The sequence below is a fragment of the Rattus norvegicus genome, chromosome 1 (genome assembly GCF_021556685.1).
Source record: "Rattus norvegicus strain SHRSP/BbbUtx chromosome 1, alternate assembly SHRSP_T2T, whole genome shotgun sequence".
In the NCBI taxonomy this organism is placed as follows: domain Eukaryota; kingdom Metazoa; phylum Chordata; class Mammalia; order Rodentia; family Muridae; genus Rattus; species Rattus norvegicus.
Window position 1 is genome coordinate 147,225,989 of NC_141534.1, and position 20,335 is coordinate 147,246,323.

Here is a 20,335-nt window from a genome sequence, read left to right on the forward strand (position 1 = left end):
TGGATCTAGAATACCCTCTAAGAATCCTGAGTGATTTTAGTCCCCAGCTAATAGTGCAAAGAGATAGCTGTAATGTGAGGGTCCTAACGTCATCAATGACTGAGCCATTGACTAAGTTCCTGGTTGATTGGCCTGATGGGGTGGAAGTAGGTCACTGGTGACACATCTCTGAAGAGTCTGTCTTCTCCTCTTTCCCCTTCTCTCCCTCTCTTTCCTCATTCTGTCTCCTGTTCCCCTGCTCCCCTCACTTCTCAGCCACCATGAGGTAAGCCCTTCTGAGCTTTGCTCCCTGCTGGGATCGGCAGCACAGCCAAGGAAGACCGGAGCAGAATGACCACAGACTGCCCAGGGAACTGTGGGCCGCAGTAAATAAGTCTTTCTTACTGACTTTTCTCATTTCAGATAATTAGCGCATAGTGATTTTGGCTAAAGACCTATACCTTCTTGACCTGAATTTAAACCTTAAACATAAAAACTATTTTCACAGTCTGTAGCTTTGGCTCATATGGCTTTGGGCTCAGTCCTGAAAGTCTGCCCTTTACATTCTGGCTATGTCGTCCTTCACTGTCTCTCAAACTAACTCAGACGCAAGTTGCTATCAAGAGCTCTGAAGATGGGAAATCTGGTTGTTCTCCACATCCCGACCATCCTCTTCAGGGATGGCCGCAGGATGCAGTGCATTCATTTACATACGCTTTCTGAAATGAAGTTTCTTTCCCATCTTATCTTCAGTTCCTTCAGCATGGCAGGAAGAATGTTCCCAAAGTCACAACAGCTACACTAGGTCAGTCACAGTACCTAGTGACAGTGGTAATTCCCCCAGTTACTTCCTCTACTTTCTAAGAATGAAAAAATAAATCACCAAGGCTGAGAAATTCTAGTTAAACTACCCTGTCAGAAGCATGCTACTAGAACTGCTCAGCTGACACCATTTCCTGAAGTATTCACTCTGTACCACTCCGTTATCCTGGGTCCCTTAAGGTGGGTGCTTTGTTTGCAACAAGCACACACCTTGCATGGATTTCTCCACAGATGCCACACAGAGCACCCGTGCTAACCCTCTCACGTGCGCAGAAATATTCTAAGCACCAAGCAAAGAGCTCACCTTGTATCTGGTCTGCTCTCGATCGTAGATTTTCTTCAGGGACACCACTTTGGGGGAGAAGAAGTTCCCTAGCTTGGCAAGGTAGACCCCATTCCGAAGGCCCTCCTCCAGCTCTGTGGTGGGCGGCAGGTCCTCCCCTAGGCATGCTTCCATCCACCTGCACACAAGAAAAAGACGGTCAGAAATTCTCTGGGGGTTTTAATTTCTATTCTGAGCCAAATGTAAGAACACTCTCGAACACATTCCACACGGACAGGCTTCCTGGCTGTGGCTGAGACCTCTTAGCAAGGTTGGAAAAATCCATCTGCAACCGAAGTCACCATCTCAATCATTTACTGGCTGTCACTGGTCTCAACTGGCTGTCACTGGCGGCTTTTTCAGGGCGGTGACCTTCTAGGCTCAGGCACTAAGGTTGCTTTTAACAGTCAATCAGCTGGGGTTGGGGATTTAGCTCAGTGGTAGAGCGCTTGCCTAGGAAGCGCAAGGCCCTGGGTTCGGTCCCCAGCTCCAAAAACAAAAACAGTCAATCAGCTAAAATACTGCAGAAGGAAACTCCTAAGGAAAGAGTAAAGCACAAGCTTTCTCTACATAACAAGCCCCCCTGAATGATGAATGTTTTAAGAGGCTCCTTGGACACAGGAAAGAAGACATGGCTACACACGAGGGGAAAAGAAACCCACTGGACGCTGGTCTCACGAGTGCAGGGAGTGGAAGCCAAACACAAACCTCCAACAGAAAGTTGTTCACAGCAATGATTGCTAACCTCTTTACATTTTTTAAACATTTAAAATAAATACACATGTAAGTAAAGGTGTGTATGTGTGTGCACCTGTATGTGTGCGTATACACCTCTGTAAGTATGTGTGTGCGTGTGTATGTAAGCAGCACCTGCCATGGCGTGTGAGTGGATGCCAGGAGACCACTTGCGGGAGTCTGTTCTCTCCTTCCACGGTGCGCCCTCACCACCTCCCTGCATTGAACTCAGATCATCACACTTGGAAACAACGCTTCCATCCACTGAGCCATCCTGACAGCCCTTTACCCACTTTTCGCCAGTCTCCTGAGTCTCTAAGGGAAGCTATCGTGTGCACATTCCAATGTTCATGTATTTAAATTCTACACAGAACCTCAGAACTTTCATTGACTTATGAACCTGGAATAAGAACGCATATTAAAATTATTCCCTCAAGTTATGAAGGCTAGCAGTATCCTCCTACTCTTCTCCACAGTGGGGAAAAAAATCCAAACATCAGATGCTGCTTGATCTGTTAGACCAAAGTCAAGAATGTGTGAAAAGCTAAGTGAAAAAAGGTCCTGGTGAGTAAAAATAAGCTTTATAAAGTGTGTCGGCACAAGAGTTTTTATTTTGTTGTTTTGGCTGGAGGTTTTTGTTTTGTTGGAGTCTGGGGTCCTGATGTGTTTAATTCCTGAGCTCAAGCAATCCTCCTGCCTCAGCCACCAGAGTACTCAAGACTATAGGACCCCATTATGATTGTACTGGTTGACATTTACATTAAAAGGGGAATAGGGATGTAGTTCGGTGGTACAGCATTTACCTAGTAGGCTCTAGGTCCTAAGTTCAATGCCCAGTACCTCCTCAACACTAAAAGACAAAGATGTCTCAGCGGGTAAGAGCACTGGCTGCTCTTCCGGAAGCTCTGGGTTCCATTCCTAAGACCCACATGGCAGCTTACAACCATGTGTAACTCCAGTCCCAGGGGATCCAAAACCCATTTCTGAGCTCCATGGATACTAGGCACATAAATGGTGTACATACATGCAGGCAAGTACTTATACACATAAAAAGTAAGACATTTCTCCTTTTTTCACCTCAAATACTACAGACCAGTCAGTTAGTTCTATTTTCAAACCAAGCCTCTTTTAGTGCCCCATGAACAGTGTGACACACAGTAGGTGGCTAAGTAAAGGCTGGATGGACAGCTGGACAGACCAGAGAACCTTCTGCTTGTCTCCCAAACACAATGTCAACTTTTTCTTCTGACTTTCCTTTCAACTGTCACGATAAGAAGAGAGTTTTCCAGAAGAATTGCAATGGTAACTACACCAGCCACCATCCTGCCAGGGCTACAAAATTCAAGCTGTCTCTTCACAGGGCCTAAAAGCCGTCAGGAGATGGTCTGGGAAGAACAGCAGCTGCTGGGACGGAAAGAGCAGAGCAAAGGACATGTCGCATTACTTTCTTCCTAGTAGTTTACTGTTAAAAAGAAAATGGGTGGCCAGTTGTGTTGGCACACGCCTCAGATCCCAATTTGGGAAGCAGAGGCAGGTTGATCTCCGTGAGTTCAAGGTCAGCCTGGTCTACATACTGAGTTCCAGGACAGCCAAGGCTATGTAGAAAGACCCTGTCTCAGAAACCAAACAGGGTGGGGAGTGGCGGGTGAAAAAGGTCATTCTGACAAACAGCTGCTGGCAACCCCAGCTCTCAGGGGACCCTCTAAATTGGGTTCTCATTCACAGGAACAACTCCCACCACAACAGCTGAAGTCGAAAGCAGCACACAATAGGCGAAGAAAAAAACATTCTTTGCTTGGTACGGTGTCAACTGATAGGGCGGACTTGGATAACAGCAGAGTGGACTCATCTGACCCAAGTCTGAGACAGTTCCCTTAGGTGATTAGATCCTCCTCCTCTCTGAAACTACTAGACCAAATTGAAAATAAAAGACAGGACTGACCTAGGTGATCTCCTACAATCTTTTGTCTTTGCCCTCCATGGTCCAATAGCTATAAAACATGCCTACACTTACAAGGTTCCTGCAGTAAGGTAGGATACTAAAAACCAAAAACCAAAAACCAGAACTAAAAAAGCCAACTGTGATTTGGTGACTAGATGAGCAGAGGCAGAAGCCAGAAGAGAGAGGAAAATTCAGGCACTGCTTCCAATCACCACACATAAGCGAACCTTTGATCAGCTACTCCCCAATGGTTTGTTTCTGAGAATAAAATAAATCAGATTTGGGAAAAGCAGGGTTGTGTGCATCTTAGTTTGTGATAAAACATAACCAAAAGCAACTTGGGGAAGAAGGATTTATTTTACCACCACTGACAGAAGTCAGAGCAAGAAATCAGGCCAGGAACCTGGAAACAGGAAGTGGGGCAGAGGCCATCTAGGAATGCTGCTTACTAGCTTGCTCCTTATGGCTTGCTCGCCCTGTTTTCTTATAGCACCTAGGATCACCAGCCCAAGGGTGACCCCACCCACAGTGAGCAGAGCCCTCTCACATCAATCATCAACCAAGAAAATGTACCACAGGCTTGCCCACAGATTAATCTGGTGGGGGCATTTTCTCAATTTAGGTTCTTTCTTCCTAAACGACTATAAGTTGTGTCAAGTTGACATAAAACCAGCTAGCATACTGTATTACTCCAATTTTGAATGTTAATTTTAAGTACAGTTCCTTGATATTATGACTAACTGACTTACTGGTTGATTGAACAACAGATTGATTGATTGATTGATTGATTGATTGATTGACTGACAGAATCAGACTGGCCTCAAACACAGGATCTCCCTGCCTCTGCCTCCGGTGCACTGCAGCCACAAGTATACAGCACCAGACCTTGCTATGCTATCATAACTTTAATGTTCAACCTCTGGACTCTAATTCTAAGAATAACAACCCCCTCTTATCAGTCCTCTCCCGATCACATGAAATCTCTTCTGCCATTCGGAGTCTTCAAGTCTGAGAGCCACGAGTGTGCTGTAGCACAGATCCCTTTGATTTTGTTCTTTGGGTTGTTTGGTTTTGAACATAGAATAAACATTAAAGAATATCATTCAACATTTTTCAAAAACTGTATGACTGTTCTCCATGTTGTTATGTAGTTTCTAAAGACTTTTAAGTTAAATAAGGAACCCACCAAGGGGTTGGTCATTTTTATCAGCACTTATGTTTATAAGTGTATAAACATTTCTAACCATTAAGCAGCAAGAATCACTGCACAGTGACTCTGAGGAGAGCGGACTTTGGGAAGATAGCACATGCACTCAGAAAGTGCCAAGGCCTGGGTTAAATCCCCAGCAAAACTAAAAAGATGTTTTAAACACTGAAATGGGAAACAGTTTTTAATATTTTGTTATTGTTGATGCTTTTATCTTTCGAGATAGGCTTCATCTGTGTAGCCCTGGTTATCCTGGAACTCTCTGAAACCAGGCTGGGCTCAAACCCACAGAGATCCAACTGCCTCTGCCTCCCAAGAACTGGGACTAAAGACGTGTGCCCCACTGCCCCGCTTTCACTTGTTTTATGTGTATGAGTGCTTTGCCTGCTTGTACGCATAGGCAGCAAGTGTGTGCTGGGGACCCACAAAGATCAGAAGCATGGACAGACCCTCTGGGATTAGTGTTACAGATGGTTGTTAGCTGCCATGTGGGTGCTGGCAACTGAACCAGGCTTCAAGAGTAGCGACTGCTCCAAACACGAAGCCATTCTCCAGTCCTCACATACATAAACATTTATGAGTATTTCTGACTGCCCAAGAGGCTGCTCCAAGGACTTATTTGCACATTTACAAATTCAGAGTGATTTATGCAAGGTCACTGCTACTGACTGGCAGAGATAAACTAAATAATTCTTAGTTTGGATCTCTTCTCACAGGGCACCACTGTTGCTGCTGCCACTCATCAGGACCCCAACAGAACTGGGTACCACAGGGTATCTAAACAGAGGGAAGTGTCAGAAATTCCATGCAGGGGGGAAAGACTGGGAATGCTTCATGGCTGTCCTTAACACTGTTTTTTACAGTTTTGCTCAACAGTAGAGCCACCAATAATTCTCAACTCAGACACTAACTCTCTTATAAAATACAACAGTTAGGGGTTGGGGATTTAGCTCAGTGGTAGAGCGCTTGCCTAGCAAGCGCAAGGCCCTGGGTTCGGTGCCCAGCTCCGAAAAAAAGAAAAAGAAAAAAAAAAAAAACAACAGTTAGGGCTGGAAAGATGGCAGAGCAGGTAAAGGCATTCAGTCACTAACCTGACAACCTCTTTTGATCCCCAGGACACGGTGGAAGAACTATTCTCAAAAGCTACCCTCCGATCTATACTACACACACACATACACACACACACACACACACACACACACACACACACACACACACACACACATTGACCTTCCCCTCAATAAATACATGAATAAATATATATAATATTATTTTTAATTTAAGCATTTTAATTTTCCTTATAAATGCATTTAAGACACATGAAAACGTTAGTATCTGTGGCCTGCAGTTAAGTGTTTGCATAGCATGCTTCTGGCCCTACATTCACTACACTACAGCACTACAAAATATAAATAAATAAATTGAGAATAAATAAATGGTAAAAAAAAAATAATCATAGCATAAAAGATAATTCATCAGCCATACAAAATTTTCTCCCCAACCCCAGTGATGCCTCAATATTCCCAAAACAGATCAACTGAAGCATTAAGCAGGAGGCTGTGCCACCGCCACACACAGAGATCAAAAACATTGGAGGGAAAGCATTTCCTCTCTGGACACTGGTAGCCAAAAAGCTTTTGTGACACCAGCACCAGATTTCTGCAGGCCTTCTGGGACAAGATGACATAAGAATGAGGGCATCATGTGACCAGCACCACCTGTGAACCTAGAAAGATCCACACTTAACGAGACAGCCAGCACCTAGCCAGTTCTCCTCCTCTTGGTTTTTGTTTTGAGTTGCAGTCTCATTGTGTGGCCAAGATGGGCCTCAAACTTGTGGTCCTCCTCAGTGCACGAGCGGGTGGTGTTTATAGAGGCCTGTGCCATGACACTCTGCTCTTCATTAGCTAACAGCGGACAGTAGCAAAACCTCCAAATAGGATTGTTGTTAAGAAGTCAGTAAGATTATGACTGGAGTCTAGCACAGTGCTTGGCAGATGATTAGAAGATGTCTGTGTCTTTTCCTCCTGTGAGTCACACTCGCTATTTGATACTTCCGTTAAGTACAATGACTCCAGTTCCTTCAAGTGTTCCCGTAAAGAGAATAGTAATAACGTGTGCCCATAGTGTTCTGGATGATGAAACAGGGTACATAAGCGCTAGGAATACCACCTGGCACGGAGAAGGCACTCAAAATGCCACCTGGCATCATCAGGAGTGGGACCGGCTCCTCGAGTCCCTCAACATCCTTCCCACTCATCTCTGAACATTCTTCAATTGAACACTATCATCTCAACAAGAGCCTCAACCATAGGAGACAGACAAGCCTGTGAGTGTGTCCGTGAGGGAATTTTCAACTGAGTTAGCTGAGATGAGAAGACTCACCCTAATATGAGCAATACCCCTTCCGAGGCTGCGTCCCAGGCTGACCAAAATGAGACAGCCAGCTGAGCACCAGCGGTCATCGTTCTACTCACTGAGCTTGCAATGTGACCTCAAACTCTTGTTGCCATACGGGCTGCACCCTCAAACTATAAACTAAAATAGAACCCTCCTTCCAGGCATGGTGGCACACACCTGTAATCCCAGTAGTCAGGAGGTAGAATGAAACTGAACTCTGTGAGTTCAAGGCCAGCCTTGTCTACATAGTGAGTGCTATAAATGAAACCTTGTCTAAAATAAAAATAAAAATAAAAAACAGAACAGAAAGTTTTTTTCTTCAGTTCAGAGACTATCACACCAAGTGATGACCTAAGAATACTCTACATGTGATGAGGACTCAGCCACAGATACCAGCTTAGTGACAAAATTGCTATTCTTACAGAAGTAGAGTTCCTCCTCTCACAAAGGGTATATTCGTTTTCTCCTCGGCAGGTTTACCTCAAACTACTTGCATGTAGCCTAAATGTGAAATATTATTCAAAGTTCTATCAGATCTGGAACTCCTTCACAGAATATTAGACTGAAAGGTTTGTTGTCAATATAAACAAAACTTAAAAAATAATCTAATATCATGTGGCAGCCATGAAACTAAATACACTCATTACCTCATGTGATCTTAGCGTCAACCTCAGAAAAGTAAGTAGTGTTGCCTCACTTCACAGACTGGATGAAAGTTACCCAAGATCACCACTGGTCAGCTCACACTTGGCCCTAGGTTGGCACGATCCAAAGCCCACACTGTTCCCTTTAAACCTGTCTTTTTCCTACTCTGCATGCGGTTATTTGGCACGTATGTTTGTGCACTGTGTGTCTGCAGTGTCTGTGGAGGCCAGAAGAGAGTGGTGTCAGATCCTCTGGGACTAGAGTTCCTTACAGTGGCGAGCCACCATGCAGATGCTGGGATTCAAACTCACGTCCTCTGGAAGAGCTCTTAACTGCTGAGGATCTCGACAGCCCTGAAGCCCACAATGTACTTCTGCCTTCACAGGCAGTAACAGGTACAACCTTCTGAACACTCACTCACTCCCAACACAAGCGCAGGCCCTAGAGCTGGGCTTCCTCAAGCCAGCAGCAGCAGCTCCGTTCACGACCTTAGTAACAGGCTTTGCTCTGACCAAGCCCTCAGAGAGGAGCCTTGACAGGATGAACCTTGGTGACTGCCGCTGATGTAATTATACAAACCGAGCGCTTGTGTAATTATGTGATGATTTTTAAGAAAGTCTTTATGAGGGTGCATGTTGAGACAGAGTCTTGCTACAGAGTCCAAGCTGGCTTCAATATGTGTGTGTGTGTGTGTGTGTGTGTGTGTGTGTGTGTGTGTGTGTGTGTGTATGAAGTTATATAATTTTAAGGAGGGAAAGAGTTTACAAACAAGAATACACAGGGAGAAATCAGAGGGAAGGAATTGATGAGTTGGCTCAGGGGTCACGTGCCTTGACCCCAAGCATGATGACCAGAGTTCAATGCCCCAGACCCACATGGCGGAAGAAGAGAAGCAACTTCCCCCAGCTGTCTCTCCACAGGAGCAGATGGCACATGTGTCCCCACCCACGTGCGCACTAAACAATACAAATAATTATTTTAAAGTATCTACCCGGGTGAAATGATGCTGGCCCTCAGATCCCGGGCTTACGGAGAAAGCTGAGGCCAGCCTCAAAAAGTAAAGCATAAACAGACAAAGCAGGGCAGTAGAGCGCATGTAACCCTCGCTCTAATCCTGTACTCAGGAGGCTGAGGCAGGACCAGCTAGCCTGGGCTATGTACCAAGACCTTGCCTCTTAAAAGGACAAAAGCAAAGAAATCACTACCAACCGTCGCCCTCCCAAATGTCTGGCAGCAGCAATCATGGTGGCCCATTCCTTTTTCCTCTAGCCCAAGGCCAGTCTGGACACGGTGAATTCCAGGCCAGCCACAGCTACATAACCAAGACCTGGGCTTAAAACAAAAGAAAAAAAAAAATTCCAACAACAACAAAAATAAACTGGAAGGGTAAAGTTGAACAATTGCTAACTATTTCCTGGATTTATACATATAGATTTTAAACACTTAAAATGACAAATGTTTCCCTAGAAAAAAAGAGCTACAAACACAAGCAGGCAACTTATAAAATGAAAAATAGAAATGGCTAGTGCCCACATAAAAACTTTCAGTCATCCACGAAATGCAAATTAAAGTAACAATATCACCATCTGCCAGACTGCCAAATAGTAAAAATAATAACTTACTATTCACTTTGTGGGAAAATCCCACATTATCACACAGTTCCAGAAAGAAAAAAAATCTGGCGCCATAAGCCATCCATAGCAACTCACAGAAACTTCTATAAAAGGAAAGAGAAAAGGTTTATTTTTTTAAACATTTTTTAAAAAATAAATGACTTGGTGACTTGTGGCATGGATGACTAAATAGGAGATGAAGCCATACAGAGCCGGGGCAGACGAGAGGATGAGAAGTACATGTTGGGCCGGAAATGACAATGGGACAGCCATCCAGAGAGTGACATCGCAAGGCCTGGAAACACTGGAAACACGCCTGAGGCCTGAGGTGATGCGGGATCTACAAGCCTAGGGAGGAGGTGCTCTCCAGGGAGGCAGGTTGTAAAGGCAAACAGGACAGGAAGGAGCGCCTAGGACTGGACCTTCTGAGGGTGGGGAGTCCCTGCTGCAAGATGAGAAATCAAGAGAATCATGCGGTGGCAATCAAGGAGGAAAAACACTCCAGGAATCTGGATGCCATCACCAATGCTGTAAAAAGGGACAGCAAAGAGAACGGATGTGTCCCTCTGTAAAGGGACTCTGGAGCAGGAGTCAGCACGCAGTGACCAGAACAAGGAGTGTAAGGGCCATGGTGAGGCGGCAGGTAGTTTTCAAGTTTAAGCAGAGATGAGTTTCCCAGCCACAGCCATCAGGATGCTAGTTTAAAAACAAAGCAAACGAACAACCAACCAATCAGAGAAGACCTTCACACAGGAGGACTGAACCTCAGATACTGCAGGGAGTGATGTAAAGGCCCAGATCCAGGATGAGGACGCTCTTCTAATCCAAAAGGGCTGCACTTGGACAAACACCAACAGGGACATCTCTGAGGAAGGTCCTCAAAGGCCCATGGAGACTTCAGGATAGAAAGGAGACAAGTCCAAAACCACAACAGAAAGTAGTCTTAATCCCAGCACTATAGGGGCAGAGGCAGGAGGATCACTGCAAGTGCAAGGGCAACCTGGGCTACACAGAGAGACGCTGGGAGAGAGGAAAGGAGAAGAGGGAGAGAACGAGAGGGGGGGAGGGGGAGGGAGGGGGGTGGAAAAGAGAGGAGGGAGAGAAGGGGAAGGGGAGGACAGAGTTAGTAAGTAGTTCGCCTGGCCGTCCTGAGGCCTGTGATGTGGGACTGAGCTGCCTGCACCGGGACTGCCTTTAGGGGAAGGCTGCTGGCCAGCCCCCTGGACAGATGCTATCATGGCAAGTGTCTAAGATGTTGCTTCCATAGAGCACTATGTGTGACTTGGTAAGAGACATGTCAAACAGAAACGGGGAAGTGCAAGAAGAGTTGGGGAAGGAGTGGGAATCAGTCCAGGACGGTGGGAAACCCAGGGACAGGGTGGTGTTTGTTTAGTCCTTGTAAGGAAGATATAGACATGCCTACAAGAAAAGAACAAAGATGGAGGACTCACAGAGAAAGCAAGGCTAGGGAAAGTGGAAGTGGCAACCAGCCAAGATAGGAACATGTCCTACCCTTACCTGAGAAAAGAGGGAAGGAAATAAGAATGACATTATCTGACCCCACTGGACTTCCGTTTCCTGTCAGTAACATGGACAGGAGCAACATCTAACGCCTCCTAAAGTTGGTGTGAGGACTGGGAGATCATACACACCAAGGGTTAGGAGGTAATAAGCACTATAGCTATATATCCATGGGGTGTGTGTGTGTGTGTGTTAGAGGGGGGGGAGGGAGGAGGAGGGAGGGAGGGAGGGAGGGAGGCATATAAAACAACTCAATCCCCAGAAATAAATCTTCTAGAGGCTGAGTTCAGTGGTTACATAATACTTGTCTACCTAGTCCAACTGATAACATTTTTTAATTCTCAGCCCTACCCTTTCTGCCACCAGTGAAACAAAGACGTGACTATCCCAGAATGCTACTGTGGTAAGGCTAAAACAAGCCCGGACCAAGAGCATATGCAGAAAAGAATCAGGGTGGGAATCTGAATTAGGGGTCTGTGAAGAGGAAACCAGTTGAACAAGTTCTGCAGAGCACATGACTTCAGTGGTTTCCCAGCTCTGTGCAATACAGAAGGGGAACCGACCAATGCCGGAACTGACTGCCCCAACCGCTGAGAATCAGTTCCTCCAGGAGCAGAAACTCAGCTACCACACCCATCCTGCCCAGTGGAACTCCATGCCAGGATTACCCTACGCTAAAAACCTCCCAAATACGGTCAGCTAGCCCTACACTGGGGATTCCATTAAACCACCCTCACAGGCACCCACTGGGTTTGCAAACGGCCTGAGAAAATTGACCGCGTGTGGCAGGTGCAGCCCAGAGAGAGAAACAGCAAGCTTAAGACAGCATTGTGCTTCACAGGAGGGTCGTGGGCAGCCAGCTTCCCAGGGAGAGCCTTTGGGATGGAGGGGACTGGAGAAGGGGTTTGATAGGAGAAAACAGGTCAGGCAGAAGGAGACAAAGAAAACGTATAAACCTCTTTGGGTATTTGAAACAGGAATGAAGGGATAAGTAAGATTCGATTTAGAGCCGGGTGTGGTAGCAAACACCTGTAATCCCAGCACTGGGAGTCCAAGGTCACCCTCAGCTACAAGCCAAACTACCTGAGCCAGTCTCAGGGGGGGGGGGGGGGAGAGGGGGGAGGGAGGGAGAGAGAAGACTTTGATTTTAAAAGATTATTCTGAGCAGTAGGAATAAAGAGAAGGTGCCTGTGAGAGGAGAAGGCATGAAATGAGAGAAAAAACTACAGTAGCGAGGGGGCAAACCACAGAAGCCTGTTTCGAGGCTGAAGCAGCAAAATGAGAAATCTGGATAGCATCTATTTTAAAAGGAATTTCTGTATATAAATTAAACCAAATTTAAAAAATATATAAATAAGTTAGGAGCAGAGAAAAATGTTTTCTGGTTAAGTAATGTGATTAATTTCTGTTTAAACCTAATACAGATGTATCTCTGAGCTGAATCAGAGAAGGTGTCTCTCATATTTCAACAGGAGGCTCTCTGTCTGACCGGGTGATAGAAACTAATAATTCACTAAATATTACAAATGAATTTTATGGCATCTTTTTATTGAATTTACTTATTGTTTATTTGTGTGCAGAGGTCGGAGGACAACTTGCAAGAGGAGGCAGGGACTGAACTCGAGCCGTTGGACTTAGCGGCCAGGCAAGCACAGCATCTCTACCCACTGAGCCATCTTTCAGAATGTTTGATGTTAAATAATTAAAACCAATCAGAACTGAATTAAACCGAGACAACAGCGAAGTCTCTGAAGCTCTAGATTAGCGATTGTAGCTGTGACCCTCTCTGAAGTGTGACCCAGGGCTCAGCGGGAGGACGCTTGCCTACCACACGTGATACCCTAAGTTCATCCTAAGAACTCTTCCCAAAAGAGAAGAGAGTGGAGGAAAAGGAAGAGCAGCCCCTATAGGAAGGAGAAGACAGGCTCCTATTTCTTGATGAGAGCAATATTCTGGAAAGCCCTGGGAATAAGGCAGCATACACCTTATGTTATATAATAATACACACCAAATTTTTAATTTTCACATCTGACTTGGTAACAACAAATTAGGAGGAGTGGTTAACTATGGATCTCATTAAGGACACAGCTCTTCCCTCTAAGGTTTGTAACAAGTTGGGGAGGAGAGAGGGTTGTGGAGGGCTCTAACGAAGCTACAGGGAGAAGCCTTAAACTCAGCACTCCCTTGGTGAGCCCAGAGAACTCCGAGTTTATGTTCTCAGAAAGGAAACATTTTTCACACAGTTCAAAATCCAGAATCTGAAAAATAAAAGTACTCAATTAAAAGGAAGAGAGCTCCGCATGGGGGGCGACGTCATCCAGCAGAGTGAGACAAGTCACTAGAAAGCTCCACTGGACACAGAATCTAAGTTATCTTAGCAAGAACTATCCATGAGAAGAGAAAGGCCCGCCAGCTGCACCCTCTCGACTGGGCTGAAGAGGACAGAAAGGAAGAAGACAATCGTCAGAGGAGAGGGCCAGGGCTGAGGGAGCACTTAGTAAATGCACTGTGATGTCTGTGCTGGGAGAGAAGCGACTCAACAGAGCCTGTGTCCTAGAGAATAACACCGATGTCGACTCTAAAGAAAACAGGAAGAGAGCCCAAGACGGCACAGTAAATCTGCTGGGGAGGGACAAATTCCAAGGAATTTTATGCAAGTCATGATATAGGAAGCTAGAGATGGAGGTGCCTGCCAAGCATAAAGGCTTGCTGAGACTTCCAGATCAGCCTCACCCATCCCAGCCAATTCCAAGGAAGCCTCAAAGTCCCCTTCCCTGTGATCACAAATAGTAACACCCAACTTCTCGACTCCCCCACACCGTGTGTCTCTATCTCTACCTACTAGCACCAGTGCTTGCCACATAAAGGCAGACCCTCCTCTGTCTCTGAGTCAAAGTGCTCTAACTGCTGAGGAAGGTCTCTCAGTCTCCCCTGCTTAAGGAACATACTACCCCTGACCAAACAATAAGAAACAAGAAACTAAGAAGATCCAGAAAACTACAGCACAGTCATGACACCACACCACTAACCCACCACAACGCCTACACTGCACACTGCACACTGCACACTCTGAACTGAGCCACGGTTCTAAGCACCTAGTTACTGAGGAGCACTGTGGTCAGATGTGCTACTGGGGGCCAAAAGGGAAGGGGAGGACCAAGAATATGGACACATTTTCCTTCTCTTCTTTACAATTTTGGCCTTTCTTTCAAAACTCCACCACCAAATGACCTCCCCGCCATCTAAACTTTTACACAGAAACAGTTGGCATCATCCCATCAGCCACCACATGTGACCTTGTGACAGTCAGGCCTTTTATTCTTTCTTGTTGGGTAACTTTTCAATGCTTATGTCTTGTCTGTCCAATTAATATGGAGGCCTCTTTTTAAAACAGGCTTGCTGTTTTTAACTGTATGTGGATCTGCACATATTGGTGCAAGGACAGAGGAGACTAAGAGACTGCGGTGCTCCTGGAGCTGGAGTTTCACAGGTAGCGGGACCAGAACTGCTAAGCCAGCTCTACAGCCCCTGTACAGAAGCCTCCTAAAGGCAAGGCTGGCTTAGTGTTGCACACCTCTCTGGTACTATGACCAAACTGTCCTGAACAATGGAAGCGTTCAAAATGCTTTTCACTTGGTTTAAGTCAATAAATTTTTTTTCATCCCCATCCTTTTTCCATATCAGAAAAAAATGAGCAGCAGAATATTATCATGTCATTTGAAACCATTTAATAAAAATAAAAATAAGGGGCTGGGGATTTAGCTCAGTGGTAGAGCGCTTACCTAGGAAGCACAAGGCCCTGGGTTCGGTCCCCAGCTCCAAAAAAAAGAACCCAAAAAAGAATAAATAAATAAAAATAAAAATAAAACTTAACTTAAATAACTCCAGAAACAGGAGCTAGCAGAATGCCTCAGCTGTTAAGGGCTGAATTCAGGTCCCAGCACCCAGATGGCAGCTTACAAGGGTCTATAATGCGATCTGATGCTCTTTTGTGGACACGGGCATGCAGACAAAACATCCACATACATGAGATACACAGATAAGTAAATCTTTAAATAACATCAGAAATAGGGTCGAGCACGGTAAGAAGCCTCCTTGGGTCTATGAATCTGTGCCTGAAAGTCTTCTACAATGTGGTTTCCCAAAGTGGCTCTGACATTGTTTATGTGCTATTAGAAAGCGTACACATGCACATGCTTGCACACACATATGAAGGTCAACCTTAAGTGTCACTCCTCAGGTGTGTTCTGTCCACCTGGTGGTTTGTTTTTAATGTATAATTATTGTATGCATGTGAATTCCAGACCACACTGCACATGGGAGTCCAGGGCGGCTCTCTCCTTCCACCTTTACGATGGTTCCAAGGGTCAAATTCAGGTCACCAGACTTAATGGTTAACAAGTATCTCAGATGTCCTTTGCTTTCCCTACTAATGCTACTTCTCTTTGATTCTGCACTTAGACCTTTTCTACCACAATAAAGAAAGTTATTCTTACTACACTGTGATAACTCAGTGTATTGTAAAAACAGAATTTGCTGTATTAACCACTTCCCGAGCAATTCAAATTTGATTGACACATTACTTATGAGAAGGTGCCCTAAAGAGCTTTCTTTGAGTTAAAAATCCAGTGACTAAAGCTGAGAGTGATGGCAGACCGCATATACCTGAAATCCTTGAACTTGGGAGACAGGGGAAAGAAGATCAAGAGTTCAAGGTCATCCTTGGGTATATAGTGAATCTGAGGCCAGCCTGGGCTACATGAGAGCCTATCTCAAAAAAACAAAGAGACAAACATGCAGGGGCTGGGAATACAGCTCAATGGTAGACTGCTGGTCTGACATACATGAAGCCCTGCTTAGATCTCAAGCACTGGAGAGACAGTGACAGAAAGAACAGAAGGCCAAGGCTATCCTCGGCTGCAGAACACATGGAAGAGTGGGGTAAGCTACACAGGCTCTCGCATACAGCAAAACCAAACGAAACCAATCGCTCCTCTTCTGAGCTAGACTTTGCAAGGTCACCATTCTTAAACATTTTAAAGCAAGCAGTTTACTGGTTTGGTTTGTTATATTCAATATGCTGTACAACCATTATTACAATATAGTCCCAGGATACTCTCATTACCCCAAAAGAAACCTACATCCCTCTAGCAGCCACTCCCCTCCTTTACCCCCTTTAAATCTGGTTTACTTGGGCAACTATAAATCATCTTAATTACACTGCAATCTAATTCATATTTATCCAACCTCTCTGAAAAGTATCACAAGACACACTTGCAAATGCCTTGCTGCAATCTAGACATTACTTGTTTTTGTGACTCATCACTGTGGTGACCCTGTTCAAGAGGAGACATTCTGCAGCACAGCTCTCCAAGAAGTCCATAATGCGGTGCCACTGTGGCTCCTAGCCCCACGTCACTTCTGGGCTTCCCAAGTCCTCAGAAGAGGGCTATCTGACGATGTGCCCTGCAATTTTGCCATTCCTGTGTTTTGTCAGAATTTATGATATGCTTTCTTTTTCTTTGAAATAATTAGTACATTTGCAATCCCAACTCTTAAAACTCAGTTCTGTCCTTTCTAGCGACTCTCGAAGCTGGGCATGATGGCGCACACCTGTAGTCCCAGCACTTAGTGGTACGAGTAGGAGAACCAAGGAGCCTGGGCTACATGAGACCATCTCAAAAGACAAACAACAAAAACAGTGTCTTAAAGATGATGGTGAAGCTCAAGCAACTACATTCAGCCAATTAGTGCAAGTCCTTCATGTAAACCCTGTTAGCTTCCAGGAATATGACACACAGCAGAAAAGAAATGGACATAAATATCACAAGTTCTTAGTGGAGTCCTCGCTCCAATTCCTAACCTACGCTGAGAACAGTGCTTCCCAGACCACAGTAACTCACAACACTGCTTCTAAGACAGTCAATCTACGAGAGAGACAATGGCAAAGTGAACCTTAAGAAATGTGTGTGCGGGGTTGGGGATTTAGCTCAGTGGTAGAGCGCTTGTCTAGCAAGCACAAGGCCCTGGGTTCGGTCCCCAGCTCCGAAAAATAGAAAAGAAAAAAAAAAAAAAAGAAATGCTGTGTGCACCATTACCTTCCTTAGTGACACACACACTCGTGCGTGCACACACACTAAGTTCAGATACTAAAGGTACATTCCTCTGCCAATGTATTAAGACAATTATTAATGATGTACAAAATTGAAGATATTATCCAAAAGTCTGAACAAAAACAGAATAAAATACACATCCTGGATGTGCTAGGATCAAAGGCTGGTGCACACCTTTGTCCCAGCACTCAGGAGGCAGAGACAGGTGGATCTCTATGAGTTCAAGGCCAGCCTGGTCTACACAGTCAGTTCTAGACAACACAGGGCTATATAGTAAAACCCAGCTTCAAACAAAACAAAATAAATAAGATATCCACCCAAGTCCTCACACCAAAATTCTAAATGAATCAAAGAGGTAAATGAAATGTTAAAACTCTATATATGTGTGTATATACATATACACACATGTCCAGTTTCATCATTTACATGCTACACATGTATGTATATTATATATGTTCATATTTAATGTATTGTAATATATTTATAAATATTAAATGATGCTACGTACACGTATGTATATATGTTTTAGAACACTATTAGGCAGGGGCTGGCCTAGAGGTAAAGTCCAGCAGATTACTTGCCTAACATGGTCAAGGCCTTGGGTCCAAGCTCCATCACGGAAAGGGGAAGGGAAGAATACCATAAGGGAATATTTTTAAGACTTAGTTTTGGGTAATTTTTAATTATGTGTATGTGTGAGTATGTACAAACCTGTTTAGCAGGATATACTCTTAGAGACATGTATGTACTCCCTCTTTGGCTGTCAGACTATTGAAAGAGTGGACCCCAAGAAAGAGTCTGCAGGACTCTCCTGCAGAGAAAGGAAACTATGCCACCCTGGGGCATCTACAGAGAAAAATACTTAGTCCTCCTCAGTTGACCCTGCAGGAGGTCAACTGAACTAGCTTTGTCTCCCTTCCCAACACAGCTACATGAATAAATCCCCTTTTTTTCTTTTTGCTATTATTTTGCCTTCATTAACTGCCTTATTGAGGAGGGATGGCTGGACCTGGCTTATTGGGGCACAGAGTATATGACCCCTGAAACCAGTACAGAGAGAGAACGTGTGTATGTGTGTGTTCATGCACGTGTACACACATGCACAAGATGATTAAAGGTATCTAAGAGGCCAAAGGAGTCATCCCCATGAGACTGGAATTAAGGCAACCGTGAGCCATCCAGTATGGGTGCTGGGAACCAAATCAGGTCCTCTGGAAGGGCAATTAGCACTCTTAACTGTTTATCCATTTCTCCAAACCCAAATGGCTTTCTGTAATCTCATGTACATTAGGACTGCATAAAATGGCCTGGAAAGGCCTCCACAAGCTAACATATAAGATTAGTAAATTCAAACATATCTTAAGATGCTGTTACTATAAACACCTTACACAAAATAAAAGTGCAGAGGGTAATCTGGAATAAATATTTATGACACATCTGGAATAAAAAGGGGACAAGGCTAACAGTCATCTATCTGGAAAAGATGCCAGAGGGACAGGAGAAACAGGAGTGAGGAGACAGGCGGGCTTTTTCTTCTCTATACCTCCATACCCTCTGAATTATGTACCACAGCCATGCAGTCTCTGGTTTTGAATTTAAAAAAAAAAAGTTCAACCTGGGCCATAATGATACTTTTTTTGAAAAATTACCTTTCACAATAAAACCAGTATCCCCTTCTACTTTCTCTCCTTAAATATCTCACCAGTCTTGGCAGCTGGTGTCTGCTCAGGCCCTCAGCCCGGGCTGGCAGCTGCCTCTCCAGTGTGCCTTCTGCTTTTCGTTATGGTTTCCAGTGAGTCAACAGGAAAGCATTCTCAGTAAAGAAGAAATAGAGGCCTTCAGACAAGTCCTTCCTCCACCCACAATCCCCCAAACACAGCTCTTGCCAAAACGATGCAAGGCAATTTCCAATCCAACTTGCCACTCCTGTCTGCATGAGGTCACTATTTAGCAAAGGACTGTGTGGTGGGACCAAAGCTAAACCCAAAGGTTAGAAACCAGGTTAGAAAGTAGGAAAAAAAAAGATGAGAAATAGCCTAACCATCCAGTTAAAAACAAAAATATATGACGAAATGGGTGTGGCGGGCCATGCCTAGAACTCCAACCTTCTCCTGACACCAGAGCGGGAGGACAAATCAGAAGCCAGCCCAGACAACTTAAGGAGGCCCTGCCTCGAACCTTTTTTCCTAATCACTAGGGTCTGGGGTGTGGTTTAGCAGCAGGCAACTTGCCCAGCCTGTACGAGACTCTCAGTTCAGTCCTCACTATGTAAAACAAAACCAAAAGACAAATTGGAGATTAGAGGGTGGGTGAGACTTCAATGAGCAGAAACAGCTCCAGTCCTAGGCCGAGTGACAGCTGAATGCCGGTTGTCTCGACCTTACTGCTGCCCCTTCCATGTCTGCAGAGGTCAGGAACACTGGCAATAGTTGGTGTGACACACACCTAGGCCTGAATTACGCAGACAGTTAAGGGGCCTTGGAACAAGTGAATTCATTGTCCCCTCTTGGGAATAAAAATAATGCCTACGCCACAGTGATGTTCCACTGACGCCTCGTCATTCAGTGATGGTTACGACTGTTGGCGTTTGTACAGATACCGGCAGCATGGAAGCAGCGAGGGCTTCAGAGTCCTGGTAAAGTGGAAATCCACTACACAAGTGGTTAGCTTCTCTGAGCTTTGCTGTCTTGTCTGCTAAATGTAAACGAGCCCCTCGCAGGGCATCCCGAGAGATAACCAGATCAGTGTGGAAAGTGCGGCACACAAAGAGAGAAAGTGCTCATGAAATGGTACTGATGACCACAAGGGACGGGGACCGAGCAAGAGGAAGTCACTGACTTGGGACACATGGGAGCATTTCCTATCATCGCAATTGGCAGGTTTAGGGGATCTGGGGTGTCATGGGGATTTTGATGTTTTCCTTTAGCTGTCTTACACAGAAAGAATTAAGTTTTCTATAATATAATGCCTGCTGGAAATAACCAAGTCTATCCAAAAAATTATGTTTCCTGAAAATTCAAATTTAAGTATTTACTT

The 20,335-nt window shown here is 44.9% G+C and overlaps 1 protein-coding gene across 1 annotated transcript in view; it reads right to left on the reverse strand.

Annotated features, from left to right (window-relative positions):
• Positions 1-20,335, reverse strand: part of Iqgap1 (IQ motif containing GTPase activating protein 1) — a 90,151-nt gene that overhangs the window by 57,157 nt on the left and 12,659 nt on the right. The window contains 1 exon segment of the mRNA NM_001108489.1: positions 1,106-1,262. Coding sequence (NP_001101959.2) covers positions 1,106-1,262 — 157 coding nt within the window.